The sequence below is a fragment of the Phallusia mammillata genome, chromosome 4, assembly GCF_965637545.1.
Source record: "Phallusia mammillata chromosome 4, kaPhaMamm4.hap1.1, whole genome shotgun sequence".
Classification (NCBI taxonomy): Eukaryota; Metazoa; Chordata; class Ascidiacea; order Phlebobranchia; family Ascidiidae; genus Phallusia; species Phallusia mammillata.
In genome coordinates, this window is record NC_137255.1 from 8,105,358 (window position 1) to 8,133,118 (window position 27,761).

Sequence of the window (27,761 nt, forward strand, 5' to 3'; positions counted from 1 at the left end):
TTTTTGGTTGTTTAATCTGGCCCTATGTTAAGTTTTGAGAATTCGTGTTTGGATTTCGGATGATCATTAGGCCATCATATTGCCCTTGGTCGTCACTGGGTTGGCCGAGTGGTTAAGGCGTTGGACTTAAGTAACAATGGACAGTTGTCCGCATGCGTTCGAACCCCACACCCAGTAAATTGTTGTTATTTTTGTTGCATGTTCTGCATGAGTGATATCGATCTGATGTGTGCTCGAGTGGAAAACTGACGAAATTGTACATTTATCTTACATTTTGTACAGAGATGTTTGTCAAATTTCTGCTGAATGACAACATTTATTTTCAAGTGGAGTATTTCGTACATCAAACACACTGCTTGAATTGGAAAATTGGCCTTCGTCTGGACGAGGTGGCCGAGTGGTTAAGGCGATGGACTGCTAATCCATTGATTTCGTATTATCATTAGGCCATCAAATTGCCCCTGATCGTCACTGGGTTGGCCGAGTGGTTAAGGCGTTGGACTTATGTTCCAATTGACAGTTGTCCGCATGCGGTCGAACCCCACACCCACTAAATTGTCATTATTTTCGTTGCATATTCTACACGACTGCTATCGATCTGATGTGTGCTCGAGTGGAAAAGACTGACGAAATTGTACATTTGTATTTCATTTTGTACTGAGATGTTTGTCAAACTTCTGCTGAATGACAACCATTATTTTCAAGTGGAGTACTTCGTACACCAAACACATTCCTTTAATTTGAAAATTGCCCTTCGTCGGGTCAAAGTTGCCGAGTGTTAAGGCAATGGACTGCTAACCCATTGTGCTCTGCACGCGTGGGTTCGAGTCCCATCCTCGTCGTATCATTTTTGGTACTCTTTTTGGTTGTTTAATCTGGCCCTATGTTAAGTTTTGAGAATTCGTGATTGGATTTCGTATTATCATTGGTCCATCTAATTGCTGTTCATCGTCACTGGGTTGGCCGAGTGGTTAAGACGTTGGACTTAACTTCCAATGGACAGTTGTCCACGTTGGTTCGAAGCCCACACCCAGTAAAATGTTGCAATTTTTGTTGCATGTTCTGCATGAGTGCTGTCGATCGGATGTGTGTTCGAGTGGAAAACTGACGAAATTGTACATTTATCTTATATTTTGTACTGTCTGCTGAATGACAACATTAATTTTCAAGTGACAAGATTTATTTGTAAGTGCAGTATTTCGTACATCAAACACACTGCTTGAATTGGAAAATTGGCCTTCGTCGGGTCAAAGTTGACGAGTGTTAAGGCCATGGACTGCTAACCCATTGTGCTCTGCACGCGTGGGTTCGAGTCCCATCCTCGTCGTATCATCTTTGGTACTCATTTTGGTTGTTTAATCTGGCCCTATGTTAAGGTTTGAAAATTCGTGATTGGATTTCGTATGATCATTGGGGCATCAAATTGCCCTCAATCGTCACTGGTTTGGCCGAGTGGTTAAGGCGTTGGACTTAAGTTCCAATGGGCAGTTGTCCGCGTGGGTTCGAACCCCACATCCAGTAAATAGTTGTTATTTTTGTTGCATGTTCTGCATGAGTGCTATCGATCTGATGTGTGCTCGAGTGTAAAGATTGACGAAATTGTACATTTATCTTAGATTTAGTACAGAGATTTTTATTAAATTTCTGCTGAATGACAAGATTTATTTTCAAATGGAGTATTTCGTACATCAAACACACTGCTTGAATTGGAAAACAGGCCTTCGTCCGGACGAGGTGGCCGAGTGGTTAAGGCGATGGACAGCTAATCCATTGTGCTCTGCACGCGTGGGTTCGAATCCCATCCTCATCGTATCATCTTTGGTACTCTTTTTGGTTGTTTAATCTGGCCCTATGTTAAGGTTTGAAAATTCGTGATTGCATTTCGTATGATCATTGGGGCATCTAATTGCTGTTCATCGTCACTGGTTTGGCCGAGTGGTTAAGGCGTTGGACTTAAGTTCCAATGGGCAGTTGTCCGCGTGGGTTCGAACCCCACACCCAGTAAAATGTCGTTGTTTTTGTTGCATGTTCTGCATGAGTGCTATGGATCTGATGTGTGCTCGAGTGGAAAACTGACGAAATTGTACATTTATCTTACATTTTGTACTGAGATGTTTGTCAAATTTCTGCTGAATGACAATATTTATTTTCAAGTGGAGTATTTCGTACATCAAACACACTGCTTGAATTGGAAAATTGGCCTTCGTCTGGACGAGGTGGCCGAGTGGTTAAGGCGATGGACTGCTAATCCATTGTGCTCTGCACGCGTGGGTTGGAGTCCCATCCTCGTCGTATCATCTTTGGTACTCTTTTTGGTTGTTTAATCTGGCCCTATGTTAAGTTTTAAGAGATCGTGATTGGATTTCGTATTATCATTTGGCAATCAAATTGCCCTTGATGGTCACTGGGTTGGCCGAGTGGTTAAGGCGTTGGACTTAAGTTCCAATGGACAGTTGTCCGCGTGAGTCCGAACCCCACACCAAGTAAACTGTTGTTATTTTCGTTGCATATTCTGCACGACTGCTATCGATCTGATGTGTGCTCGAGTGGAAAAGACTGACGAAATTGTACATTTGTATTTCATTGTGTACAGAGATGGTTGTCAAATTTCTGCTGAATGACAACATTTATTTTCAAGTGGAGTATTTCGTACATCAAACACACTGCTTGAATTGGAAAATTGGACTTCGTGTGGGCGAGGTGGCCGAGTGGTTAAGGCCATGGACTGCTAATCCATTGTGCTCTGCACGCGTGGGTTCGAATCCCATCCTCGTCGTATCATCTTTGGTACTCTTTTTGGTTGTTAAATCTTGCACTATGTTAAGTTTTGAGAACTCGTGATTGGATTTCGTATTATCATTGGGCCATCAAATTGCCCTTAATCGTCACTGGGTTGGCCGAGTGGTTAAGGCGTTGGACTTAAGTTCCAATGGACAGTTGTCCGCGTGGGTTCGAACCCCACACCCAGTAAATTGTTGTTATTTTTGTTGCATGTTCTGCATGAGTGCTATCGATCTGATGTGTGCTCGAGTGGAAAACTGACGAAATCGTACATTTATCTTACAGTTTGTACAGAGATGTTTGCCAAATTTCTGCTGAATGACAAGATTTATTTGTAAGTGGAGTATTTCGTACATCAAACACATTGCTTTAATTGGAAAATTGGCCTTCGTCGGGTCAAAGTTGCCGAGTGTTAAGGCGATGCACTGCTAATCCATTGCGCTCTGCACGCGTGGGTTCGTGTCCCATCCTCGTCGTATCATCTTTGGTACTCTTTTTGGTTGTTTAATCTGGCCCTATGTTAAGTTTTGAGAATTCGTGTTTGGATTTCGGATGATCATTAGGCCATCATATTGCCCTTGGTCGTCACTGGGTTGGCCGAGTGGTTAAGGCGTTGGACTTAAGTAACAATGGACAGTTGTCCGCATGCGTTCGAACCCCACACCCAGTAAATTGTTGTTATTTTTGTTGCATGTTCTGCATGAGTGATATCGATCTGATGTGTGCTCGAGTGGAAAACTGACGAAATTGTACATTTATCTTACATTTTGTACAGAGATGTTTGTCAAATTTCTGCTGAATGACAACATTTATTTTCAAGTGGAGTATTTCGTACATCAAACACACTGCTTGAATTGGAAAATTGGCCTTCGTCTGGACGAGGTGGCCGAGTGGTTAAGGCGATGGACTGCTAATCCATTGATTTCGTATTATCATTAGGCCATCAAATTGCCCCTGATCGTCACTGGGTTGGCCGAGTGGTTAAGGCGTTGGACTTATGTTCCAATTGACAGTTGTCCGCATGCGGTCGAACCCCACACCCACTAAATTGTCATTATTTTCGTTGCATATTCTACACGACTGCTATCGATCTGATGTGTGCTCGAGTGGAAAAGACTGACGAAATTGTACATTTGTATTTCATTTTGTACTGAGATGTTTGTCAAACTTCTGCTGAATGACAACCATTATTTTCAAGTGGAGTACTTCGTACACCAAACACATTCCTTTAATTTGAAAATTGCCCTTCGTCGGGTCAAAGTTGCCGAGTGTTAAGGCAATGGACTGCTAACCCATTGTGCTCTGCACGCGTGGGTTCGAGTCCCATCCTCGTCGTATCATTTTTGGTACTCTTTTTGGTTGTTTAATCTGGCCCTATGTTAAGTTTTGAGAATTCGTGATTGGATTTCGTATTATCATTGGTCCATCTAATTGCTGTTCATCGTCACTGGGTTGGCCGAGTGGTTAAGACGTTGGACTTAACTTCCAATGGACAGTTGTCCACGTTGGTTCGAAGCCCACACCCAGTAAAATGTTGCAATTTTTGTTGCATGTTCTGCATGAGTGCTGTCGATCGGATGTGTGTTCGAGTGGAAAACTGACGAAATTGTACATTTATCTTATATTTTGTACTGTCTGCTGAATGACAACATTAATTTTCAAGTGACAAGATTTATTTGTAAGTGCAGTATTTCGTACATCAAACACACTGCTTGAATTGGAAAATTGGCCTTCGTCGGGTCAAAGTTGACGAGTGTTAAGGCCATGGACTGCTAACCCATTGTGCTCTGCACGCGTGGGTTCGAGTCCCATCCTCGTCGTATCATCTTTGGTACTCATTTTGGTTGTTTAATCTGGCCCTATGTTAAGGTTTGAAAATTCGTGATTGGATTTCGTATGATCATTGGGGCATCAAATTGCCCTCAATCGTCACTGGTTTGGCCGAGTGGTTAAGGCGTTGGACTTAAGTTCCAATGGGCAGTTGTCCGCGTGGGTTCGAACCCCACATCCAGTAAATAGTTGTTATTTTTGTTGCATGTTCTGCATGAGTGCTATCGATCTGATGTGTGCTCGAGTGGAAAGATTGACGAAATTGTACATTTATCTTAGATTTTGTACAGAGATTTTTATTAAATTTCTGCTGAATGACAAGATTTATTTTCAAATGGAGTATTTCGTACATCAAACACACTGCTTGAATTGGAAAACAGGCCTTCGTCCGGACGAGGTGGCCGAGTGGTTAAGGCGATGGACAGCTAATCCATTGTGCTCTGCACGCGTGGGTTCGAATCCCATCCTCATCGTATCATCTTTGGTACTCTTTTTGGTTGTTTAATCTGGCCCTATGTTAAGGTTTGAAAATTCGTGATTGCATTTCGTATGATCATTGGGGCATCTAATTGCTGTTCATCGTCACTGGTTTGGCCGAGTGGTTAAGGCGTTGGACTTAAGTTCCAATGGGCAGTTGTCCGCGTGGGTTCGAACCCCACACCCAGTAAAATGTCGTTGTTTTTGTTGCATGTTCTGCATGAGTGCTATGGATCTGATGTGTGCTCGAGTGGAAAACTGACGAAATTGTACATTTATCTTACATTTTGTACTGAGATGTTTGTCAAATTTCTGCTGAATGACAATATTTATTTTCAAGTGGAGTATTTCGTAGATCAAACACACTGCTTGAATTGGAAAATTGGCCTTCGTCTGGACGAGGTGGCCGAGTGGTTAAGGCGATGGACTGCTAATCCATTGTGCTCTGCACGCGTGGGTTGGAGTCCCATCCTCGTCGTATCATCTTTGGTACTCTTTTTGGTTGTTTAATCTGGCCCTATGTTAAGTTTTAAGAGATCGTGATTGGATTTCGTATTATCATTTGGCAATCAAATTGCCCTTGATGGTCACTGGGTTGGCCGAGTGGTTAAGGCGTTGGACTTAAGTTCCAATGGACAGTTGTCCGCGTGAGTCCGAACCCCACACCAAGTAAACTGTTGTTATTTTCGTTGCATATTCTGCACGACTGCTATCGATCTGATGTGTGCTCGAGTGGAAAAGACTGACGAAATTGTACATTTGTATTTCATTTTGTACAGAGATGGTTGTCAAATTTCTGCTGAATGACAACATTTATTTTCAAGTGGAGTATTTCGTACATCAAACACACTGCTTGAATTGGAAAATTGGACTTCGTGTGGGCGAGGTGGCCGAGTGGTTAAGGCCATGGACTGCTAATCCATTGTGCTCTGCACGCGTGGGTTCGAATCCCATCCTCGTCGTATCATCTTTGGTACTCTTTTTGGTTGTTAAATCTTGCACTATGTTAAGTTTTGAGAATTCGTGATTGGATTTCGTATTATCATTGGGCCATCAAATTGCCCTTAATCGTCACTGGGTTGGCCGAGTGGTTAAGGCGTTGGACTTAAGTTCCAATGGACAGTTGTCCGCGTGGGTTCGAACCCCACACCCAGTAAATTGTTGTTATTTTTGTTGCATGTTCTGCATGAGTGCTATCGATCTGATGTGTGCTCGAGTGGAAAACTGACGAAATCGTACATTTATCTTACAGTTTGTACAGAGATGTTTGCCAAATTTCTGCTGAATGACAAGATTTATTTGTAAGTGGAGTATTTCGTACATCAAACACATTGCTTTAATTGGAAAATTGGCCTTCGTCGGGTCAAAGTTGCCGAGTGTTAAGGCGATGCACTGCTAATCCATTGCGCTCTGCACGCGTGGGTTCGTGTCCCATCCTCGTCGTATCATCTTTGGTACTCTTTTTGGTTGTTTAATCTGGCCCTATGTTAAGTTTTGAGAATTCGTGATTGGATTTCGTATTATCATTTGGCAATCAAATTGCCCTTGATAGTCACTGGGTTGGCCGAGTGGTTAAGGCGTTGGACTTAAGTTCCAATGGACAGTTGTCCGCGTGGGTTCGAACCCAACACCCAGTAAATTGTTTTCTTTTTGTTGCATGTTCTGCATGAGTGCTGTCGATCTGATGTGTGTTCGAGTGGAAAACTGACGAAATTGTACATTTATCTTATATTTTGTACTGTCTGCTGAATGACAACATTAATTTTCAAGTGGAGTTTTTCGTACATCAAACACATTACTTTAATTCGAAAATTGGCCTTCGTCTGGACGAGGTGGCCGAGTAGTTAAGGCGATGCACTGCTAATCCATTGTGCTCTGCACGCGTGGCTTCGAACCCCACACCCAGTAAATTGTCATTGTTTTCGTTGCATATTCTGCACGACTGTTATCGATCTGATGTGTGCTCGAGTGGAAAAGACTGACGAAATAGTACATTTGTATTTCATTTTGTAGAGAAATGTTTGTCAAACTTCTGCTGAATGACAAGATTTATTTGTAAGTGCAGTATTTCGTACATCAAACACACTGCTTGAATTGGAAAATTGGCCTTCGTCGGGTGAAAGTTGACGAGTGTTAAGGCCATGGACTGCTAACCCATTGTGCTCTGCACGCGTGGGTTCGAGTCCCATCCTCGTCGTATCATCTTTGGTACTCATTTTGGTTGTTTAATCTGGCCCTATGTTAAGGTTTGAAAATTCGTGATTGCATTTCGTATGATCATTGGGGCATCAAATTGCCCTTAATCGTCACTGGTTTGGCCGAGTGGTTAAGGCGTTGGACTTAAGTTCCAATGGGCAGTTGTCCGCGTGGGTTCGAACCCCACATCCAGTAAATAGTTGTTATTTTTGTTGCATGTTCTGCATGAGTGCTATCGATCTGATGTGTGCTCGAGTGTAAAGATTGACGAAATTGTACATTTATCTTAGATTTTGTACAGAGATTTTTATCAAATTTCTCCTGAATGACAAGATTTATTTTCAAATGGAGTATTTCGTACATCAAACACACTGCTTGAACTGGAAAACAGGCCTTCGTCCGGACGAGGTGGCCGAGTGGTTAAGGCGATGGACAGCTAATCCATTGTGCTCTGCACGCGTGGGTTCGAATCCCATCCTCATCGTATCATCTTTGGTACTCTTTTTGGTTGTTTAATCTGGCCCTATGTTAAGGTTTGAAAATTCGTGATTGGATTTCGTATGATCATTGGGGCATCTAATTGCCCTTGATCGTCACTGGGTTGGCCGAGTGGTTAAGGCGTTGGACTTAAGTTCCAATGGACAGTTGTCCGCGTGGGTTCGAACCCCACACCCAGCAAATTGTTGTTATTTTTGTTGCATGTTCTGCATGAGTGCTATCGATCTGATGTGTGCTCGAGTGGAAAACTGACGAAATTGTACATTTATCTTACAGTTTGTACGGAGATGTTTGCCAAATTTCTGCTGAATGACAAGATTTATTTGTAAGTGGAGTATTTCGTACATCAAACACATTGCTTTAATTGGAAAATTGGCCTTCGTCGGGTCAAAGTTGCCGAGTGTTAAGGCGATACACTGCTAATCCATTGCGCTCTGCACGCGTGGGTTCGTGTCCCATCCTCGTCGTATCATCTTTGGTACTCTTTTTGGTTGTTTAATCTGGCCCTATGTTACGTTTCAAGAGTTCGTGATTGGATTTCGTATTATCATTTGGCAATCAAATTGCCCTTGATAGTCACTGGGTTGGCCGAGTGGTTAAGGCGTTGGACTTAAGTTCCAATGGACAGTTGTCCGCGTGGGTTTGAACCCAACACCCAGTAAATTGTTGTTATTTTTGTTGCATGTTCTGCATGAGTGCTGTCGATCTGATGTGTGTTCGAGTGGAAAACTGACGAAATTGTACATTTATCTTATATTTTGTACTGTCTGCTGAATGACAACATTAATTTTCAAGTGGAGTTTTTCGTACATCAAACACATTACTTTAATTCGAAAATTGGCCTTCGTCTGGACGAGGTGGCCGAGTAGTTAAGGCGATGCACTGCTAATCCATTGTGCTCTGCACGCGTGGCTTCGAACCCCACACCCAGTAAATTGTCATTGTTTTCGTTGCATATTCTGCACGACTGTTATCGATCTGATGTGTGCTCGAGTGGAAAAGACTGACGAAATTGTACATTTGTATTTCATTTTGTACTGAGATGTTTGTCAAACTTCTGCTGAATGACAAGATTTATTTGTAAGTGCAGTATTTCGTACATCAAACACACTGCTTGAATTGGAAAATTGGCCTTCGTCGGGTCAAAGTTGACGAGTGTTAAGGCCATGGACTGCTAACCCATTGTGCTCTGCACGCGTGGGTTCGAGTCCCATCCTCGTCGTATCATCTTTGGTACTCATTTTGGTTGTTTAATCTGGCCCTATGTTAAGGTTTGAAAATTCGTGATTGGATTTCGTATGATCATTGGGGCATCAAATTGCCCTTAATCGTCACTGGTTTGGCCGAGTGGTTAAGGCGTTGGACTTAAGTTCCAATGGGCAGTTGTCCGCGTGGGTTCGAACCCCACATCCAGTAAATAGTTGTTATTTTTGTTGCATGTTCTGCATGAGTGCTATCGATCTGATGTGTGCTCGAGTGGAAAGATTGACGAAATTGTACATTTATCTTAGATTTTGTACAGAGATTTTTATCAAATTTCTGCTGAATGACAAGATTTATTTTCAAATGGAGTATTTCGTACATCAAACACACTGCTTGAACTGGAAAACAGGCCTTCGTCCGGACGAGGTGGCCGAGTGGTTAAGGCGATGGACAGCTAATCCATTGTGCTCTGCACGCGTGGGTTCGAATCCCATCCTCATCGTATCATCTTTGGTACTCTTTTTGGTTGTTTAATCTGGCCCTATGTTAAGGTTTGAAAATTCGTGATTGGATTTCGTATGATCATTGGGGCATCTAATTGCTGTTCATCGTCACTGGTTTGGCCGAGTGGTTTGGACTTAAGTTCCAATGGGCAGTTGTCCGCGTGGGTTCGAACCCCACACCCAGTAAAATGTCGTTGTTTTTGTTGCATGTTCTGCATGAGTGCTATGGATCTGATGTGTGCTCGAGTGGAAAACTGACGAAATTGTACATTTATCTTACATTTTGTACTGAGATGTTTGTCAAATTTCTGCTGAATGACAACATTTATTTTCAAGTAGAGTATTTCGTACATCAAACACACTGCTTGAATTGGAAAATTGGCCTTCGTCTGGACGAGGTGGCCGAGTGGTTAAGGCGATGGACAGCTAATCCATTGTGCTCTGCACGCGTGGGTTCTAATCCCATCCTCGTCGTTTCATGTTCGGTACTTTTTTTGGTTGTTTAATCTTGCCCTGTGTTAAGGTTTGAAAATTCGTGATTGGATTTCGTATGATCATTGGGGCATCTAATTGCCCTTGATCGTCACTGGGTTGGCCGAGTGGTTAAGGCGTTGGACTTAAGTTCCAATGGACAGTTGTCCGCGTGGGTTCGAACCCCACACCCAGCAAATTGTTGTTATTTTTGTTGCATGTTCTGCATGAGTGCTATCGATCTGATGTGTGCTCGAGTGGAAAACTGACGAAATTGTACATTTATCTTACAGTTTGTACGGAGATGTTTGCCAAATTTCTGCTGAATGACAAGATTTATTTGTAAGTGGAGTATTTCGTACATCAAACACATTGCTTTAATTGGAAAATTGGCCTTCGTCGGGTCAAAGTTGCCGAGTGTTAAGGCGATACACTGCTAATCCATTGCGCTCTGCACGCGTGGGTTCGTGTCCCATCCTCGTCGTATCATCTTTGGTACTCTTTTTGGTTGTTTAATCTGGCCCTATGTTACGTTTCAAGAGTTCGTGATTGGATTTCGTATTATCATTTGGCAATCAAATTGCCCTTGATAGTCACTGGGTTGGCCGAGTGGTTAAGGCGTTGGACTTAAGTTCCAATGGACAGTTGTCCGCGTGGGTTTGAACCCAACACCCAGTAAATTGTTGTTATTTTTGTTGCATGTTCTGCATGAGTGCTGTCGATCTGATGTGTGTTCGAGTGGAAAACTGACGAAATTGTACATTTATCTTATATTTTGTACTGTCTGCTGAATGACAACATTAATTTTCAAGTGGAGTTTTTCGTACATCAAACACATTACTTTAATTCGAAAATTGGCCTTCGTCTGGACGAGGTGGCCGAGTAGTTAAGGCGATGCACTGCTAATCCATTGTGCTCTGCACGCGTGGCTTCGAACCCCACACCCAGTAAATTGTCATTGTTTTCGTTGCATATTCTGCACGACTGTTATCGATCTGATGTGTGCTCGAGTGGAAAAGACTGACGAAATAGTACATTTGTATTTCATTTTGTAGAGAAATGTTTGTCAAACTTCTGCTGAATGACAAGATTTATTTGTAAGTGCAGTATTTCGTACATCAAACACACTGCTTGAATTGGAAAATTGGCCTTCGTCGGGTGAAAGTTGACGAGTGTTAAGGCCATGGACTGCTAACCCATTGTGCTCTGCACGCGTGGGTTCGAGTCCCATCCTCGTCGTATCATCTTTGGTACTCATTTTGGTTGTTTAATCTGGCCCTATGTTAAGGTTTGAAAATTCGTGATTGCATTTCGTATGATCATTGGGGCATCAAATTGCCCTTAATCGTCACTGGTTTGGCCGAGTGGTTAAGGCGTTGGACTTAAGTTCCAATGGGCAGTTGTCCGCGTGGGTTCGAACCCCACATCCAGTAAATAGTTGTTATTTTTGTTGCATGTTCTGCATGAGTGCTATCGATCTGATGTGTGCTCGAGTGTAAAGATTGACGAAATTGTACATTTATCTTAGATTTTGTACAGAGATTTTTATCAAATTTCTCCTGAATGACAAGATTTATTTTCAAATGGAGTATTTCGTACATCAAACACACTGCTTGAACTGGAAAACAGGCCTTCGTCCGGACGAGGTGGCCGAGTGGTTAAGGCGATGGACAGCTAATCCATTGTGCTCTGCACGCGTGGGTTCGAATCCCATCCTCATCGTATCATCTTTGGTACTCTTTTTGGTTGTTTAATCTGGCCCTATGTTAAGGTTTGAAAATTCGTGATTGGATTTCGTATGATCATTGGGGCATCTAATTGCCCTTGATCGTCACTGGGTTGGCCGAGTGGTTAAGGCGTTGGACTTAAGTTCCAATGGACAGTTGTCCGCGTGGGTTCGAACCCCACACCCAGCAAATTGTTGTTATTTTTGTTGCATGTTCTGCATGAGTGCTATCGATCTGATGTGTGCTCGAGTGGAAAACTGACGAAATTGTACATTTATCTTACAGTTTGTACGGAGATGTTTGCCAAATTTCTGCTGAATGACAAGATTTATTTGTAAGTGGAGTATTTCGTACATCAAACACATTGCTTTAATTGGAAAATTGGCCTTCGTCGGGTCAAAGTTGCCGAGTGTTAAGGCGATACACTGCTAATCCATTGCGCTCTGCACGCGTGGGTTCGTGTCCCATCCTCGTCGTATCATCTTTGGTACTCTTTTTGGTTGTTTAATCTGGCCCTATGTTACGTTTCAAGAGTTCGTGATTGGATTTCGTATTATCATTTGGCAATCAAATTGCCCTTGATAGTCACTGGGTTGGCCGAGTGGTTAAGGCGTTGGACTTAAGTTCCAATGGACAGTTGTCCGCGTGGGTTTGAACCCAACACCCAGTAAATTGTTGTTATTTTTGTTGCATGTTCTGCATGAGTGCTGTCGATCTGATGTGTGTTCGAGTGGAAAACTGACGAAATTGTACATTTATCTTATATTTTGTACTGTCTGCTGAATGACAACATTAATTTTCAAGTGGAGTTTTTCGTACATCAAACACATTACTTTAATTCGAAAATTGGCCTTCGTCTGGACGAGGTGGCCGAGTAGTTAAGGCGATGCACTGCTAATCCATTGTGCTCTGCACGCGTGGCTTCGAACCCCACACCCAGTAAATTGTCATTGTTTTCGTTGCATATTCTGCACGACTGTTATCGATCTGATGTGTGCTCGAGTGGAAAAGACTGACGAAATTGTACATTTGTATTTCATTTTGTACTGAGATGTTTGTCAAACTTCTGCTGAATGACAAGATTTATTTGTAAGTGCAGTATTTCGTACATCAAACACACTGCTTGAATTGGAAAATTGGCCTTCGTCGGGTCAAAGTTGACGAGTGTTAAGGCCATGGACTGCTAACCCATTGTGCTCTGCACGCGTGGGTTCGAGTCCCATCCTCGTCGTATCATCTTTGGTACTCATTTTGGTTGTTTAATCTGGCCCTATGTTAAGGTTTGAAAATTCGTGATTGGATTTCGTATGATCATTGGGGCATCAAATTGCCCTTAATCGTCACTGGTTTGGCCGAGTGGTTAAGGCGTTGGACTTAAGTTCCAATGGGCAGTTGTCCGCGTGGGTTCGAACCCCACATCCAGTAAATAGTTGTTATTTTTGTTGCATGTTCTGCATGAGTGCTATCGATCTGATGTGTGCTCGAGTGGAAAGATTGACGAAATTGTACATTTATCTTAGATTTTGTACAGAGATTTTTATCAAATTTCTGCTGAATGACAAGATTTATTTTCAAATGGAGTATTTCGTACATCAAACACACTGCTTGAACTGGAAAACAGGCCTTCGTCCGGACGAGGTGGCCGAGTGGTTAAGGCGATGGACAGCTAATCCATTGTGCTCTGCACGCGTGGGTTCGAATCCCATCCTCATCGTATCATCTTTGGTACTCTTTTTGGTTGTTTAATCTGGCCCTATGTTAAGGTTTGAAAATTCGTGATTGGATTTCGTATGATCATTGGGGCATCTAATTGCTGTTCATCGTCACTGGTTTGGCCGAGTGGTTTGGACTTAAGTTCCAATGGGCAGTTGTCCGCGTGGGTTCGAACCCCACACCCAGTAAAATGTCGTTGTTTTTGTTGCATGTTCTGCATGAGTGCTATGGATCTGATGTGTGCTCGAGTGGAAAACTGACGAAATTGTACATTTATCTTACATTTTGTACTGAGATGTTTGTCAAATTTCTGCTGAATGACAACATTTATTTTCAAGTAGAGTATTTCGTACATCAAACACACTGCTTGAATTGGAAAATTGGCCTTCGTCTGGACGAGGTGGCCGAGTGGTTAAGGCGATGGACAGCTAATCCATTGTGCTCTGCACGCGTGGGTTCTAATCCCATCCTCGTCGTTTCATGTTCGGTACTTTTTTTGGTTGTTTAATCTTGCCCTGTGTTAAGGTTTGAAAATTCGTGATTGGATTTCGTATGATCATTGGGGCATCTAATTGCCCTTGATCGTCACTGGGTTGGCCGAGTGGTTAAGGCGTTGGACTTAAGTTCCAATGGACAGTTGTCCGCGTGGGTTCGAACCCCACACCCAGCAAATTGTTGTTATTTTTGTTGCATGTTCTGCATGAGTGCTATCGATCTGATGTGTGCTCGAGTGGAAAACTGACGAAATTGTACATTTATCTTACAGTTTGTACGGAGATGTTTGCCAAATTTCTGCTGAATGACAAGATTTATTTGTAAGTGGAGTATTTCGTACATCAAACACATTGCTTTAATTGGAAAATTGGCCTTCGTCGGGTCAAAGTTGCCGAGTGTTAAGGCGATACACTGCTAATCCATTGCGCTCTGCACGCGTGGGTTCGTGTCCCATCCTCGTCGTATCATCTTTGGTACTCTTTTTGGTTGTTTAATCTGGCCCTATGTTACGTTTCAAGAGTTCGTGATTGGATTTCGTATTATCATTTGGCAATCAAATTGCCCTTGATAGTCACTGGGTTGGCCGAGTGGTTAAGGCGTTGGACTTAAGTTCCAATGGACAGTTGTCCGCGTGGGTTTGAACCCAACACCCAGTAAATTGTTGTTATTTTTGTTGCATGTTCTGCATGAGTGCTGTCGATCTGATGTGTGTTCGAGTGGAAAACTGACGAAATTGTACATTTATCTTATATTTTGTACTGTCTGCTGAATGACAACATTAATTTTCAAGTGGAGTTTTTCGTACATCAAACACATTACTTTAATTCGAAAATTGGCCTTCGTCTGGACGAGGTGGCCGAGTAGTTAAGGCGATGCACTGCTAATCCATTGTGCTCTGCACGCGTGGCTTCGAACCCCACACCCAGTAAATTGTCATTGTTTTCGTTGCATATTCTGCACGACTGTTATCGATCTGATGTGTGCTCGAGTGGAAAAGACTGACGAAATTGTACATTTGTATTTCATTTTGTACTGAGATGTTTGTCAAACTTCTGCTGAATGACAAGATTTATTTGTAAGTGCAGTATTTCGTACATCAAACACACTGCTTGAATTGGAAAATTGGCCTTCGTCGGGTCAAAGTTGACGAGTGTTAAGGCCATGGACTGCTAACCCATTGTGCTCTGCACGCGTGGGTTCGAGTCCCATCCTCGTCGTATCATCTTTGGTACTCATTTTGGTTGTTTAATCTGGCCCTATGTTAAGGTTTGAAAATTCGTGATTGGATTTCGTATGATCATTGGGGCATCAAATTGCCCTTAATCGTCACTGGTTTGGCCGAGTGGTTAAGGCGTTGGACTTAAGTTCCAATGGGCAGTTGTCCGCGTGGGTTCGAACCCCACATCCAGTAAATAGTTGTTATTTTTGTTGCATGTTCTGCATGAGTGCTATCGATCTGATGTGTGCTCGAGTGGAAAGATTGACGAAATTGTACATTTATCTTAGATTTTGTACAGAGATTTTTATCAAATTTCTGCTGAATGACAAGATTTATTTTCAAATGGAGTATTTCGTACATCAAACACACTGCTTGAACTGGAAAACAGGCCTTCGTCCGGACGAGGTGGCCGAGTGGTTAAGGCGATGGACAGCTAATCCATTGTGCTCTGCACGCGTGGGTTCGAATCCCATCCTCATCGTATCATCTTTGGTACTCTTTTTGGTTGTTTAATCTGGCCCTATGTTAAGGTTTGAAAATTCGTGATTGGATTTCGTATGATCATTGGGGCATCTAATTGCTGTTCATCGTCACTGGTTTGGCCGAGTGGTTTGGACTTAAGTTCCAATGGGCAGTTGTCCGCGTGGGTTCGAACCCCACACCCAGTAAAATGTCGTTGTTTTTGTTGCATGTTCTGCATGAGTGCTATGGATCTGATGTGTGCTCGAGTGGAAAACTGACGAAATTGTACATTTATCTTACATTTTGTACTGAGATGTTTGTCAAATTTCTGCTGAATGACAACATTTATTTTCAAGTAGAGTATTTCGTACATCAAACACACTGCTTGAATTGGAAAATTGGCCTTCGTCTGGACGAGGTGGCCGAGTGGTTAAGGCGATGGACAGCTAATCCATTGTGCTCTGCACGCGTGGGTTCTAATCCCATCCTCGTCGTTTCATGTTCGGTACTTTTTTTGGTTGTTTAATCTTGCCCTGTGTTAAGTTTTGAGAATTCGTGATTGGATTTCGGATGATCATTAGGCCATCAAATTGCCCTTGATCGTCACTGGGTTGGCCGAGTGTTTAAGGCGTTGGACTTAAGTTCCAATGGACAGTTGTCCGCGTGGGTTCGAACCCCACACCCAGCAAATTGTTGTTATTTTTGTTGCATGTTCTGCATGAGTGCTATCGATCTGATGTGTGCTCGAGTGGAAAACTGACGAAATTGTACATTTATCTTACAGTTTGTACGGAGATGTTTGCCAAATTTCTGCTGAATGACAAGATTTATTTGTAAGTGGAGTATTTCGTACATCAAACACATTGCTTTAATTGGAAAATTGGCCTTCGTCGGGTCAAAGTTGCCGAGTGTTAAGGCGATGCACTGCTAATCCATTGCGCTCTGCACGCGTGGGTTGGAGTCCCATCCTCGTCATATCATCTTTGGTACTCTTTTTGGTTGTTTAATCTGGCCCTATGTTAAGTTTTAAGAGATCGTGATTGGATTTCGTATTATCATTTGGCAATCAAATTGCCCTTGATAGTCACTGGGTTGGCCGAGTGGTTAAGGCGTTGGACTTAAGTTCCAATCGACAGTTGTCCGCGTGGGTTCGAACCCCACACCAAGTAAACTGTTGTTATTTTCGTTGCATATTCTGCACGACTGCTATCGATCTGATGTGTGCTCGAGTGGAAAAGACTGACGAAATTGTACATTGTATTTCATTTTGTACAGAGATGGTTGTCAAATTTCTGCTGAATGACAACATTTATTTTCAAGTGGAGTATTTCGTACATCAAACACACTGCTTGAATTGGAAAATTGGACTTCGTGTGGGCGAGGTGGCCGAGTGGTTAAGGCCATGGACTGCTAATCCATTGTGCTCTGCACGCGTGGGTTCGAATCCCATCCTCGTCGTATCATCTTTGGTACTCTTTTTGGTTGTTAAATCTTGCACTATGTTAAGTTTTGAGAATTCGTGATTGGATTTCGTATTATCATTGGGCCATCAAATTGCCCTCAATCGTCACTGGGTTGGCCGAGTGGTTAAGGCGTTGGACTTAAGTTCCAATGGACAGTTGTCCGCGTGGGTTCGAACCCCACACCCAGTAAATTGTTGTTATTTTTGTTGCATGTTCTGCATGAGTGCTATCGATCTGATGTGTGCTCGAGTGGAAAACTGACGAAATCGTACATTTATCTTACAGTTTGTACAGAGATGTTTGCCAAACTTCTGCTGAATGACAAGATTTATTTGTAAGTGGAGTATTTCGTACATCAAACACATTGCTTTAATTGGAAAATTGGCCTTCGTCGGGTCAAAGTTGCCGAGTGTTAAGGCCATGCACTGCTAATCCATTGCGCTCTGCACGCGTGGGTTCGTGTCCCATCCTCGTCGTATCATCTTTGGTACTCTTTTTGGTTGTTTAATCTGGCCCTATGTTACGTTTTAAGAGTTCGTGATTGGATTTCGTATCATCATTAGGCAATCAAATTGCCTTTGATAGTCACTGGGTTGGCCGAGTGGTTAAGGCGTTGGACTTAAGTTCCAATGGACAGTTGTCCGCGTGGGTTCGAACCCAACATCCAGTAAATTGTTGTTATTTTTGTTGCATGTTCTGCATGAGTGCTATCGATCTGATGTGTGCTCGAGTGGAAAACTGACGAAATTGTACATTTATCTTACATTTTGTACAGAGATGGTGACGAGAGATCGGCCGCCTTGGCTAGTGTAGCCATTCAACGGCACTCCAGTTTGTTGGGAGCACAGGGTACAACCCCATGCATCACCTAGTCTGTGCGATGCCACAACTGGACATACAGCACAGATGAAACTGGCTCACAATGGCCAAGCAACTGCTTGGGAACCACAGTGAAGTCGGCTCAGTGTCACAGTATCAATGTAAAAGCATATAGAGCCAATAAATGATAAGCTGCAGACAGTGCACACTGTTTCGACCGATAAGGTCTCATCAGTGCAGCTGGTGACGAGAGATCGGCCGCATTGGCTAGTGTAGCCATTCAACGGCACTCCAGTTTGTTGGGAGCACAGGGTACAACCCCATGCATCACCTAGTCTGTGCGATGCCACAACTGGACATACAGCACAGATGAAACTGGCTCACAATGGCCAAGCAACTGCTTGGGAACCACAGTGAAGTCGGCTCAGTGTCACAGTATCAATGTAAAAGCATATAGAGCCAATAAATGATAAGCTGCAGACAGTGCACACTGTTTCGACCTATAAGGTCTCATCAGTGCAGCTGGTGACGAGAGATCGGCCGCATTGGCTAGTGTAGCCATTCAACGGCACTCCAGTTTGTTAGGAGCACAGGGTACAACCCCATGCATCACCTAGTCTGTGCGATGCCACAACTGGACATACAGCACAGATGAATCTGGCTCACAATGGCCAAGCAACTGCTTGGGAACCACAGTGAAGTCGGCTCAGTGTCACAGTATCAATGTAAAAGCATATAGAGCCAATAAATGATAAGCTGCAGACAGTGCACACTGTTTCGACCTATAAGGTCTCATCAGTGCAGCTGGTGACGAGAGATCGGCCGCATTGGCTAGTGTAGCCATTCAACGGCACTCCAGTTTGTTGGGAGCACAGGGTACAACCCCATGCATCACCTAGTCTGTGCGATGCCACAACTGGACATACAGCACAGATGAAACTGGCTCACAATGGCCAAGCAACTGCTTGGGAACCACAGTGAAGTCCAGCTGCACTGATGAGACCTTATAGGTCGAAACAGTGTGCACTGTCTGCAGCTTATCCTTTATTGGCTCTATATGCTTTTACATTGATACTGTGACACTGAGCCGACTTCACTGTGGTTCCCAAGCAGTTGCTTGGCCATTGTGAGCCAGTTTCATCTGTGCTGTATGTCCAGTTGTGGCATCGCACAGACTAGGTGATGCATGGGGTTGTACCCTGTGCTCCCAACAAACTGGAGTGCCGTTGAATGGCTACACAAGCCAATGCGGCCGATCTCTCGTCACCAGCTGCACTGATGAGACCTTATATCATTAGGCCATCATATTGCCCTTGGTCGTCACTGGGTTGGCCGAGTGGTTAAGGCGTTGGACTTAAGTAACAATGGACAGTTGTTCGCATGCGTTCGAACCCCACACCAAGTAAACTGTTGTTATTTTCGTTGCATATTCTGCACGACTGCTATCGATCTGATATGTGCTCGAGTGGAAAAGACTGACGAAATTGTACATTTGTATTTCATTTTGTACAGAAATGTTTGTCAAATTTCTGCTGAATGACAACATTCATTTTCAAGTGGAGTATTTCGTACATCAAACACACTGCTTGAATTGGAAAATTGGCCTTCGTCTGGACGAGGTGGCCGAGTGGTAAAGGCGATGGACTGCTAATCCATTGTGCTCTGCACGCGTGGGTTCGAATCCCATCCTCGTCGTATCATCTTTGGTACTCTTTTTGGTTGTTAAATCTTGCGCTATGTTAAGTTTTGAGAATTCGTGATTGGATTTCGTATTATCATTGGGCCATCAAATTGACCTTGATCGTCACTGGGTTGGCCGAGTGGTTAAGGCGTTGGACTTAAGTTCCAATGGACAGTTGTCCGCGTGGGTTCGAACCCCTCACCCAGTAAATTGTTGTTATTTTTGGTGCATGTTCTGCATGAGTGATATCGATCTGATGTGTGCTCGAGTGGAAAACTGACGAAATTGTACATTTATCTTACAGTTTGTACAGAGATGTTTGCCAAATTTCTGCTGAATGACAAGATTTATTTGTAAGTGGAGTATTTCGTACATCAAACACATTGCTTTAATTTGAAAATTGGCCTTCGTCGGGTCAAAGTTGCCGAGTGTTATGGCGATGCACTGCTAATCCATTGCGCTCTGCACGCGTGGGTTCGTGTCCCATCCTCGTCGTATCATCTTTGGTACTCTTTTTGGTTGTTTAATCTGGCCCTATGTTAAGTTTTAAGAGTTCGTGATTGGATTTCGTATTATCATTTGGCAATCAAATTGCCCTTGATAGTCACTGGGTTGGCCGAGTGGTTAAGGCGTTGGACTTAAGTTCCAATGGACAGTTGTCCGCGTGGGTTCGAACCCAACACCCAGTAAATTGTTGTTATTTTTGTTGCATGTTCTGCATGAGTGCTATCGATCTGATGTGTGCTCGAGTGGAAAACTGACGAAATTGTACATTTATCTTACATTTTGTACAGAGATGTTTGTCAAATTTCTGCTGAATGACAACATTTATTTTCAAGTGGAGTATTTCGTACATCAAACACACTGCTTGAATTGGAAAATTGGCCTTCGTCTGGACGAGGTGGCCGAGTGGTTAAGGCGATGGACTGCTAATCCATTGTGCTCTGCACGCGTGGGTTCGAATCCCATCCTCGTCGTATCATCTTTGGTACTCTTTTTGGTTGTTAAATCTTACACTATGTTAAGTTTTGAGAATTCGTGATTGGATTTCGTATTATCATTGGGCCATCAAATTGCCCTTGATCGTCACTGGGTTGGCCGAGTGGTTAAGGCGTTGGACTTAAGTTCCAATGGACAGTTGTCCGCGTGGGTTCGAACCCCACACCCAGTAAATTGTTGTTATTTTTGTTGCATGTTCTGCATGAGTGATATCGATCTGATGTGTGCTCGAGTGGAAAACTGACGAAATTGTACATTTATCTTACATTTTGTACAGATATGTTTGTCAAATTTCTGCTGAATGACAACATTTATTTTCAAGTGGAGTATTTCGTACATCAAACACACTGCTTGAATTGGAAAATTGGCCTTCGTCTGGACGAGGTGGCCGAGTGGTTAAGGCGATGGACTGCTAATCCATTTATTTCGTATTATCATTAGGCCATCAAATTGCCCCCGATCGTCACTGGGTTGGCCGAGTGGTTAAGGCGTTGTACTTAAGTTCCAATGGACAGTTGTCCGCCTGCGTTCGAACCCCACACCCAGTAAATTGTCATTATTTTCGTTGCATATTCTGCATGACTGTTATCGATCTGATATGTGCTCGAGTGTAAAGACTGTCGAAATTGTACATTTATCTTACAGTTTGTACAGAGATGTTTGCCAAATTTCTGCTGAATGACAACATTTATTTTCAAGTGGAGTATTTCGTACATCAAACACACTGCTTGAATTGGAAAATTGGCCTTCGTCTGGACGAGGTGGCCCAGTGGTTAAGGCGATGGACTGCTGATCCATTGTGCTCTGCACGCGTGGGTTCGAATCCCATCCTCGTCGTATCATCTTTGGTACTCTTTTTGGTTTGTTAATCTCGCCCTATGTTAGGTTTTGAGAATTCGTGATTGGATTTCGTATTATCATTGGGCCATCTAATTGCTGTTCATGGTCACTGGGTTGGCCGAGTGGTTAAGACGATGGACTTAATTTCAATGGAAAGTTGTCCGCGTGGGTTCGAACCCCCCACCCAGTAAAATGTTGTTATTTTTGTTGCATGTTCTGCATGAGTGCTATCGATCTGATTTGTGTTCGAGTGGAAAACTGACGAAATTGTATATTTATCTTACATTTTGTACTGTCTGCTGAATGACAACATTAATTTTCAAGTGGAGTTTTTCGTACATCAAACACATTACTTTAATTGGAAAATTGGCCTTTGTCTGGACGAGGTGGCCGAGTGGTTAAGGCGATGGACTGCTAATCCATTGTGCTCTGCACGCGTGGGTTAGAATCCCACAATTGTTATTATTTTCGTTGCATATTCTGCACGACTGCTATCGATCTGATGTTTGCTCCAGTGGATAAGACTGACAAAATTGTACATTTGTATTTGATTTTGTACTGAGATGTTTGTCAAACTTCTGCTGAATGACAAGATTTATTTGTAAGTGGAGTATTTCGTTCATCAAACACATTGCATGTATTGGAAAATTGGACTTCGTCTGGACGAGGTGATCGAGTGGTTAAGGCGTTTGGCTTAAGTTCCAATGGACATTTGACGAAATTGTGAATTTATCTTACATTTTGTACTGAGATGTTTGTCAAATTTCTGCTGCATGACAACATCTATTTTCAAGTGGAGTATTTCGTACATCAAACACAATGCTTTAATTGGAAAATTGGCCTTCGTCCGGACAAGGTGGCCGAGTGGTTAAGGCGATGGTCTAATAATCCATTGTTCTCTACACGCGTGGGTTCGAATCCCATTTCCGTCGTTTCAACGTTTATACTTTTTTGGGTGATTAATCTCCCTCCAATTGTCTTTGTCAAATTTTGAGAGTTTATGATTGGATTTTGTATGATCATTGGGTCTTCAAATTTCCGTCGGTCGTTTCTGGGTTGGCAGAGTGGCTTAGGCGTTGGACTTAAGTTCCAAATTACAGTTGTCCGCGTGGGGTCGAACCCCGATCCGAGTGAAGTTCTGTTATTTTCGTCACATATTCTGCGTAAGTGTTGTCGATTTGATGTGTGGTCGAGACTAAATTCTGACGAAATTGATCATTTATCTTACCTTTCGTACTGAGATGTTTGTCAAATTTCTTTTTTTCGAACCCCGCACCCAGTAAATTTTGTTATTTTCGTTATATTTTCTGCATAAGTGCTGTCGACCTGATCTGTAATCATAAGAAAATATCTGGCGACATTGCTGGTTTGTCTTGGATTCTCTAATGAAATGTGTGTCAAATTTCTACTGAATGACATCATTTTTTTTAAAGTTAACTGTTTCGTTCTTCAAACCCATTTCTTCCGTTGGGATATTGTTGTTTGTCAGGATGTGGTGGGCGAGTGGTTAAGGCGATGGACTGCTAATCCAAATCAAAAGTTTTGTTATTTTTGTCTCATAATCTGCATGAGTGCTATCGATCTGAATTGAGATCAAGAGAAAAATCTGGCGAAATTGCCAGATAATCTTGGATTCTTTACTCAGATGTGTGTCATGTTTCTAGAACATTTTCGGCCTAATCTGTTCTGCTAATGCGTTCATGCCAGCTTACTGGAATTGGTTAACATACAGCTATTTTGACCGTTTATTGATCCTTAGCTTTATTTGAACATTACAATTGACATATGTTTGTTTGAAGTATGATGTCGCATGTGTTTCGTCATATTCGTGACGTCATAAGATATCAATTGTGATGTAATTTTCCACATATTGATATAAAACATGTCAATGATTGTTGCAAACCAAGTATTGTTTCACTTGTATATTGTGTCGTAGAACCTACAACTATTACGTAACAATGATATTATTTTTTATTTTTTATGCTTTGTAAAAGTCTTGAAGTAACTTAATTTTAAAGTATAGCTTCTAGAAGTGCTCTAATATGGATTATTCTTGCATTAACACCAACTTGACTTGATGTCTTTGCTGCTGCATTTGGATAAGCATGTGGGTAAGGTTATTGGAATATTTTAGAATACGAAACATTTCTAATGATGCAAAAAAGTTGAAAATGAATGTGATTGTATTATATGTCTTATACAATAATGCCGTCAATAAATTTAAGTTAAACAAAAAGCTTTTCTAGGCAATTAGATGTAGTTCTATTGTCTCCTCAGTACCAATGAAACCAACTTCATGACTATTAATAATTACCAATATGATAATTAAAATTTTAAAGACTTAAAGATTCAAAAGAAATATTTTTGTTTATTAGCCTAATTTTTATCCAATTTCATCCGTCTTGTTTTAACAGACAAAAAGCTCGTTAAAAGGGTCACCGACGGAATGATCATCAAAACATTTTCCAATACAATCAAAATCGTCATAAGCAATTTTTTCGGCATCCTCACAACAAGCATCAAAAATTTTCTTCACACGATCGGAGTTATTGTAAAAAATATATTCAACACTCTGTTTGTCGTCATTCAAAACCTTTTTAATATTGCATTTATTCTGTTAGTGAATACTTTCGTAATTTTTTACATTATTATTAAAGCTCTTCTTACTGTTGTAAAAACTATTTTTGTAAAACTCTTTACTATTGTGCACAATGTGTTTAGAAATGTTTTAAATACTATTAAAGTTATATTCAAGAATATTCTTTTAATTGCCGGTATCATAGTAGGCAATATTTTTCACACGTTTGGAAATGTTCTGAAAATTATTTTTGTTACTATTGCAATTCTTATCAAAAACTTTGTTGTTTCCATCGGAACGATTTTTCTAAATGCTTTTATGATTTTAATAATTACCTTGACAAATATCTTAGGGACTGTTGGTATCATTAAATTAACAAAGTCAGAACCTTCCAATGAGAACCCTTTGTTGTCAAAATCATCATCGCAAATTTCCACATCAGTGTTTAAATCATCAGAATCTTCTTGGAATTCATACGAAAATGCGTCTTCTTCACTGAGTGAAAATTCATCAGATTTTTCATCTTAACATTGCACCGACTTCAGGAAAAAGGAAAATCTCAAACTTGTATTAAATGCTCAATAAAGGTGCATTAAATTGAAAGAGAACCTCTTTCTTCCGTTGATGTGCTGAATATTTGCTTTAGCTGTAATAAAACAGTTTATTGTGGCATTTTCGTTGAAATTGTGTCGCAATAAAATTCATCTTTGACAAATTTGTTTTACAGAATGTAAGTTTGCAACTGCAACAAAACCTCAACAATTATTTTCGTTTAGAACACCTATAAGTCGTTTCGATATTCCTTGCAGAGTTACCATCCAAATGTATAAACAACTATAACTGATAAGTTCACGAACTGCAATGTACAATGTTGTGTCTTTACTAGAAACTTTATAGGGATGACAAAACAGTTTCAAGAAAATAAAGTGACGAAACAAGCTATTTTTGGTTGAGGTTGCAATCTGCAAAATTTGTATCTAATTTCATGGCACACGTGGATAATCATATAAATGAAAGCATGCAACAAAAGTGATTAGCTGTTGTAATGTTAGGGTCGTTAATCAGGTAGATGTTAAAGCGAGACATATTCCGGCTAGTCCGGCCTTTTTATAGAAGAAATTAAAGAACCTTTGGAAGAGTGAAGAATTAACCAAGGTTTAAAATAACCACAGGTGATGCCAAAAATATTTGATTCAATACGGTAAATGCGTATTGTCCGAACAGTCATGATACAGAAGTTAAACCTTCTGTGTAAATACCATCAATCATACGTAATGATGTACTTTGGATAAACGCTGGCGTCTTTAAATACTACATATACTTTGGGGTTTTGCATATCATTAACGACACTGTTATAGTGTGTTCCGTCCTGCTTAACGGGTGCGACACTCAGATCGGGATTCCCCAAGCAATAGTGTCCAGTAATAACTTTAGCCAAAATAATGTGTCTCTGTTGGTTCTGATCTGGTTCTGTAAAGGCACTTGAGTATGATGCTGTTGTAGCTTTTCCAAAACGAGTACCTTCAAGAACAAATTCTTCGTTTGTATACATGAATGCTTTCAGTGACAGCTTTTTTTCGGTTAAATTAGCAGTTGGCAATTGTTAAACAAAGAATTTAACAAAAACTGCCATTTACAAAATGTGACTGCAGCTGATTTTTGAACAAAAATCGAATGGCAGTTATTTTAAACCTTGGCCAACTTGTGTTAACACATCTGTTTATTCGTCTACAAGCAAACGATGAAAATATGGTTAAACAGGCAAGAAAGCTAATCTTAACAAAAAACTAGTTAAGAATGGGTTTAGAACAACCAATTGTTACCATTCTTTCCAGCATATCCTTTGTCGAAACCATCCTTAGATATTTTTTCAGCAAAATCTTTTTGTGTTCCATGAAAAAGTTCCTGAGTGACTTGAATTTGTGATAACCCACAAAGCCGAAGTTGAGTCGTGACTGCTTCCTTCTGTGCCTTGAATTGCTTGTATAGGGTGGGATTTTGCACTCTTTCAATCTAAAAAATCTATTTCGCTGTTTGTGTTCTATTACACAACAGTAAACCGCTTATTAAGATTATAATACTTTTGTTATTTGCAATGCAAATAGCTTTTATCCAGCAAATAACAAAATGAATTATTTTACCTGTACCACCCTCACTTGAAGGGTTACTATAAACTTCTTGTAAACGTCACGATATTCCTTTGTATTGTTAGGGACAAGGACATTCTTCCTAATGCAATAGTCCATATCCACCCAGCTGTTCGGAAATTCTAAAAAAATATTTTCAAAACTGTACCCGCGTCACACATTATAGCGATTTTAGTATTTTTTGGAATAGAATAAAATAACAAGCGTTTCTATCTTTTCTAAACCAGCACTTATTAATATGATTGTCAAGATCAACTGTCGTCAGAAATAAGACGCTTCAAGGGCAAGTGGATACACAAATAAACACCATTAGTTACTGCAACAACAACCGAGGATTAAATTTCACCAGACTAAATTATTTTACATCCTTTACAAAAAACAGCAAACAAAACCTATTATTTCAAACACACATATATATTTCAAATCTCAATTTTTGTGCCCGATAAACACTTAATACCATTTACCTGCATTGTGTACGGCTCGAATTCGAACCATTGCTGTAAGTGGCTGAAATGAAATTGATACAACTTGTAAAATTCTAGATGCAAAATGAAAACATTTAACAAACAGATATATTGTTAGGTGAAGAGTCTCTACATGACATTTGTATAGGGTGCACACAATGTATTTACCTGTGTATTGATTTGTCCGTTTTTAACGGCCAAGATCGTGGTTTTTAGTTCCTTTATCACGGCGTCGTTTTGATTTTCCACAAGAGTGATCTAAAAAAGTTTTGTTTTTTTTGTTTTTGAAAAGGTCGATTGCTTTGAGAATCTTCTATTTAATACACCCTGTGCTACAAACTTAACTGGACAAAAAATCTTATCCTACGTCAGTTATTCCTTAATTTGAAGTGGTATACCAATCATATATGATTATATCTACTACGTTCAAGAGTAACTGAAATAATTGTGGTTTGGATTTGATTATTACCTGTCGCAGGGAGGAATTGGGGTTGGCGTTGACAAAATCTATAATCGTTCTCACAACAATTGGAACGCAAATTTCGGGTTGTCCACCGTGGTAGGGACCACAGCCAATGATTGTCATAGCAAGTGTTTTAACCCCTACTGACACAGCACCCGACAGCACGTTTGTGACGCAACGACGAAGTTGAAACAAGCACGTAGCTGGGTCGTCGTGTTGCCACCTGTAAAAACAGAACATGATTTTTGGGAGATATTTAAAGCATGGTCTTATGGCATGGTAGTCATAGTAAACGTGTGAAGCAACATTTAAGCTATTGCTTCCGACGTTTCGACGTCATATACAGCAGTGGTTTACAACCTATGGGTCGGACACCAAGTGGGGTCGCCTAAAATTTTCTGGGGTCGCTACAAATTTAATTTATTGGCGTTAAAATTATTACCAAAAAATAATGGACTTTTTTCTAGTTCGCAACCTTTGCTAATGTTTTGCAGTACAGCTTGATACCTCATGTCACAATCTAATCATTGTGATGCAATAATCCATATAAAACACAAGTTGTCCAACCCATTGTTACGTGATGAAGCCCCATGAATGGGAGGGTTCATAAATTTACTGATTTCTGCCAACTGGTGAGCTTTAACGCGAATTAGGTTGGCCAAATTAAATAAAACTTATGGGTTCTATTATTTGAGCGTAATACTGCGCACTGAATGCTAATATTTAAACTTT

At 41.2% G+C, this 27,761-nt stretch overlaps 1 protein-coding gene and 24 non-coding genes across 25 annotated transcripts; 24 read left to right on the plus strand and 1 right to left on the minus strand.

Moving 5' to 3' along the window:
- The first annotated feature begins 1,438 nt into the window (after nt 1–1,438).
- On the plus strand, nt 1,439–1,521 carry Trnal-uaa (transfer RNA leucine (anticodon UAA)). Its single transcript has one exon. It is a non-coding gene; the product is annotated as a tRNA-Leu (tRNA).
- A 689-nt stretch (nt 1,522–2,210) lies between these two features.
- Trnas-gcu (transfer RNA serine (anticodon GCU)) lies at nt 2,211–2,292 on the plus strand. Its single transcript has one exon. It is a non-coding gene; the product is annotated as a tRNA-Ser (tRNA).
- A 402-nt stretch (nt 2,293–2,694) lies between these two features.
- Nucleotides 2,695–2,776, plus strand: Trnas-gcu (transfer RNA serine (anticodon GCU)). The gene has a single exon. It is a non-coding gene; the product is annotated as a tRNA-Ser (tRNA).
- Nucleotides 2,777–2,887: 111 nt separating this feature from the next.
- On the plus strand, nt 2,888–2,970 carry Trnal-uaa (transfer RNA leucine (anticodon UAA)). The gene has a single exon. It is a non-coding gene; the product is annotated as a tRNA-Leu (tRNA).
- A 1,742-nt stretch (nt 2,971–4,712) lies between these two features.
- Nucleotides 4,713–4,795, plus strand: Trnal-uaa (transfer RNA leucine (anticodon UAA)). The gene has a single exon. It is a non-coding gene; the product is annotated as a tRNA-Leu (tRNA).
- Nucleotides 4,796–5,484: 689 nt separating this feature from the next.
- On the plus strand, nt 5,485–5,566 carry Trnas-gcu (transfer RNA serine (anticodon GCU)). Its single transcript has one exon. It is a non-coding gene; the product is annotated as a tRNA-Ser (tRNA).
- Nucleotides 5,567–5,968: 402 nt separating this feature from the next.
- On the plus strand, nt 5,969–6,050 carry Trnas-gcu (transfer RNA serine (anticodon GCU)). Its single transcript has one exon. It is a non-coding gene; the product is annotated as a tRNA-Ser (tRNA).
- Nucleotides 6,051–6,161: 111 nt separating this feature from the next.
- Trnal-uaa (transfer RNA leucine (anticodon UAA)) lies at nt 6,162–6,244 on the plus strand. Its single transcript has one exon. It is a non-coding gene; the product is annotated as a tRNA-Leu (tRNA).
- Nucleotides 6,245–7,396: 1,152 nt separating this feature from the next.
- Trnal-uaa (transfer RNA leucine (anticodon UAA)) lies at nt 7,397–7,479 on the plus strand. Its single transcript has one exon. It is a non-coding gene; the product is annotated as a tRNA-Leu (tRNA).
- A 400-nt stretch (nt 7,480–7,879) lies between these two features.
- Trnal-uaa (transfer RNA leucine (anticodon UAA)) lies at nt 7,880–7,962 on the plus strand. Its single transcript has one exon. It is a non-coding gene; the product is annotated as a tRNA-Leu (tRNA).
- Nucleotides 7,963–9,115: 1,153 nt separating this feature from the next.
- On the plus strand, nt 9,116–9,198 carry Trnal-uaa (transfer RNA leucine (anticodon UAA)). The gene has a single exon. It is a non-coding gene; the product is annotated as a tRNA-Leu (tRNA).
- Nucleotides 9,199–10,073: 875 nt separating this feature from the next.
- Trnal-uaa (transfer RNA leucine (anticodon UAA)) lies at nt 10,074–10,156 on the plus strand. The gene has a single exon. It is a non-coding gene; the product is annotated as a tRNA-Leu (tRNA).
- Nucleotides 10,157–11,309: 1,153 nt separating this feature from the next.
- On the plus strand, nt 11,310–11,392 carry Trnal-uaa (transfer RNA leucine (anticodon UAA)). The gene has a single exon. It is a non-coding gene; the product is annotated as a tRNA-Leu (tRNA).
- Nucleotides 11,393–11,792: 400 nt separating this feature from the next.
- On the plus strand, nt 11,793–11,875 carry Trnal-uaa (transfer RNA leucine (anticodon UAA)). Its single transcript has one exon. It is a non-coding gene; the product is annotated as a tRNA-Leu (tRNA).
- Nucleotides 11,876–13,028: 1,153 nt separating this feature from the next.
- Nucleotides 13,029–13,111, plus strand: Trnal-uaa (transfer RNA leucine (anticodon UAA)). Its single transcript has one exon. It is a non-coding gene; the product is annotated as a tRNA-Leu (tRNA).
- Nucleotides 13,112–13,986: 875 nt separating this feature from the next.
- Nucleotides 13,987–14,069, plus strand: Trnal-uaa (transfer RNA leucine (anticodon UAA)). Its single transcript has one exon. It is a non-coding gene; the product is annotated as a tRNA-Leu (tRNA).
- Nucleotides 14,070–15,222: 1,153 nt separating this feature from the next.
- On the plus strand, nt 15,223–15,305 carry Trnal-uaa (transfer RNA leucine (anticodon UAA)). The gene has a single exon. It is a non-coding gene; the product is annotated as a tRNA-Leu (tRNA).
- A 1,646-nt stretch (nt 15,306–16,951) lies between these two features.
- Nucleotides 16,952–17,033, plus strand: Trnas-gcu (transfer RNA serine (anticodon GCU)). The gene has a single exon. It is a non-coding gene; the product is annotated as a tRNA-Ser (tRNA).
- Nucleotides 17,034–17,144: 111 nt separating this feature from the next.
- Nucleotides 17,145–17,227, plus strand: Trnal-uaa (transfer RNA leucine (anticodon UAA)). Its single transcript has one exon. It is a non-coding gene; the product is annotated as a tRNA-Leu (tRNA).
- Nucleotides 17,228–19,470: 2,243 nt separating this feature from the next.
- Trnas-gcu (transfer RNA serine (anticodon GCU)) lies at nt 19,471–19,552 on the plus strand. Its single transcript has one exon. It is a non-coding gene; the product is annotated as a tRNA-Ser (tRNA).
- Nucleotides 19,553–19,663: 111 nt separating this feature from the next.
- On the plus strand, nt 19,664–19,746 carry Trnal-uaa (transfer RNA leucine (anticodon UAA)). The gene has a single exon. It is a non-coding gene; the product is annotated as a tRNA-Leu (tRNA).
- A 687-nt stretch (nt 19,747–20,433) lies between these two features.
- Trnas-gcu (transfer RNA serine (anticodon GCU)) lies at nt 20,434–20,515 on the plus strand. The gene has a single exon. It is a non-coding gene; the product is annotated as a tRNA-Ser (tRNA).
- Nucleotides 20,516–20,626: 111 nt separating this feature from the next.
- Nucleotides 20,627–20,709, plus strand: Trnal-uaa (transfer RNA leucine (anticodon UAA)). The gene has a single exon. It is a non-coding gene; the product is annotated as a tRNA-Leu (tRNA).
- A 583-nt stretch (nt 20,710–21,292) lies between these two features.
- On the plus strand, nt 21,293–21,374 carry Trnas-gcu (transfer RNA serine (anticodon GCU)). The gene has a single exon. It is a non-coding gene; the product is annotated as a tRNA-Ser (tRNA).
- A 2,767-nt stretch (nt 21,375–24,141) lies between these two features.
- Nucleotides 24,142–27,541, minus strand: LOC145222714 (protein mono-ADP-ribosyltransferase PARP15-like). Its single transcript, XM_080088893.1, has 9 exons — nt 27,537–27,541; nt 27,036–27,252; nt 26,735–26,824; nt 26,567–26,609; nt 26,097–26,224; nt 25,779–25,968; nt 25,239–25,476; nt 24,291–24,450; nt 24,142–24,192 (listed from the first exon to the last, which is right to left on the minus strand). The coding sequence occupies exons 1-9, from the start codon at nt 27,539–27,541 to the stop codon at nt 24,142–24,144; spliced, it is 1,122 nt and encodes a 373-aa protein (XP_079945019.1).
- Nucleotides 27,542–27,761: the final 220 nt, after the last annotated feature.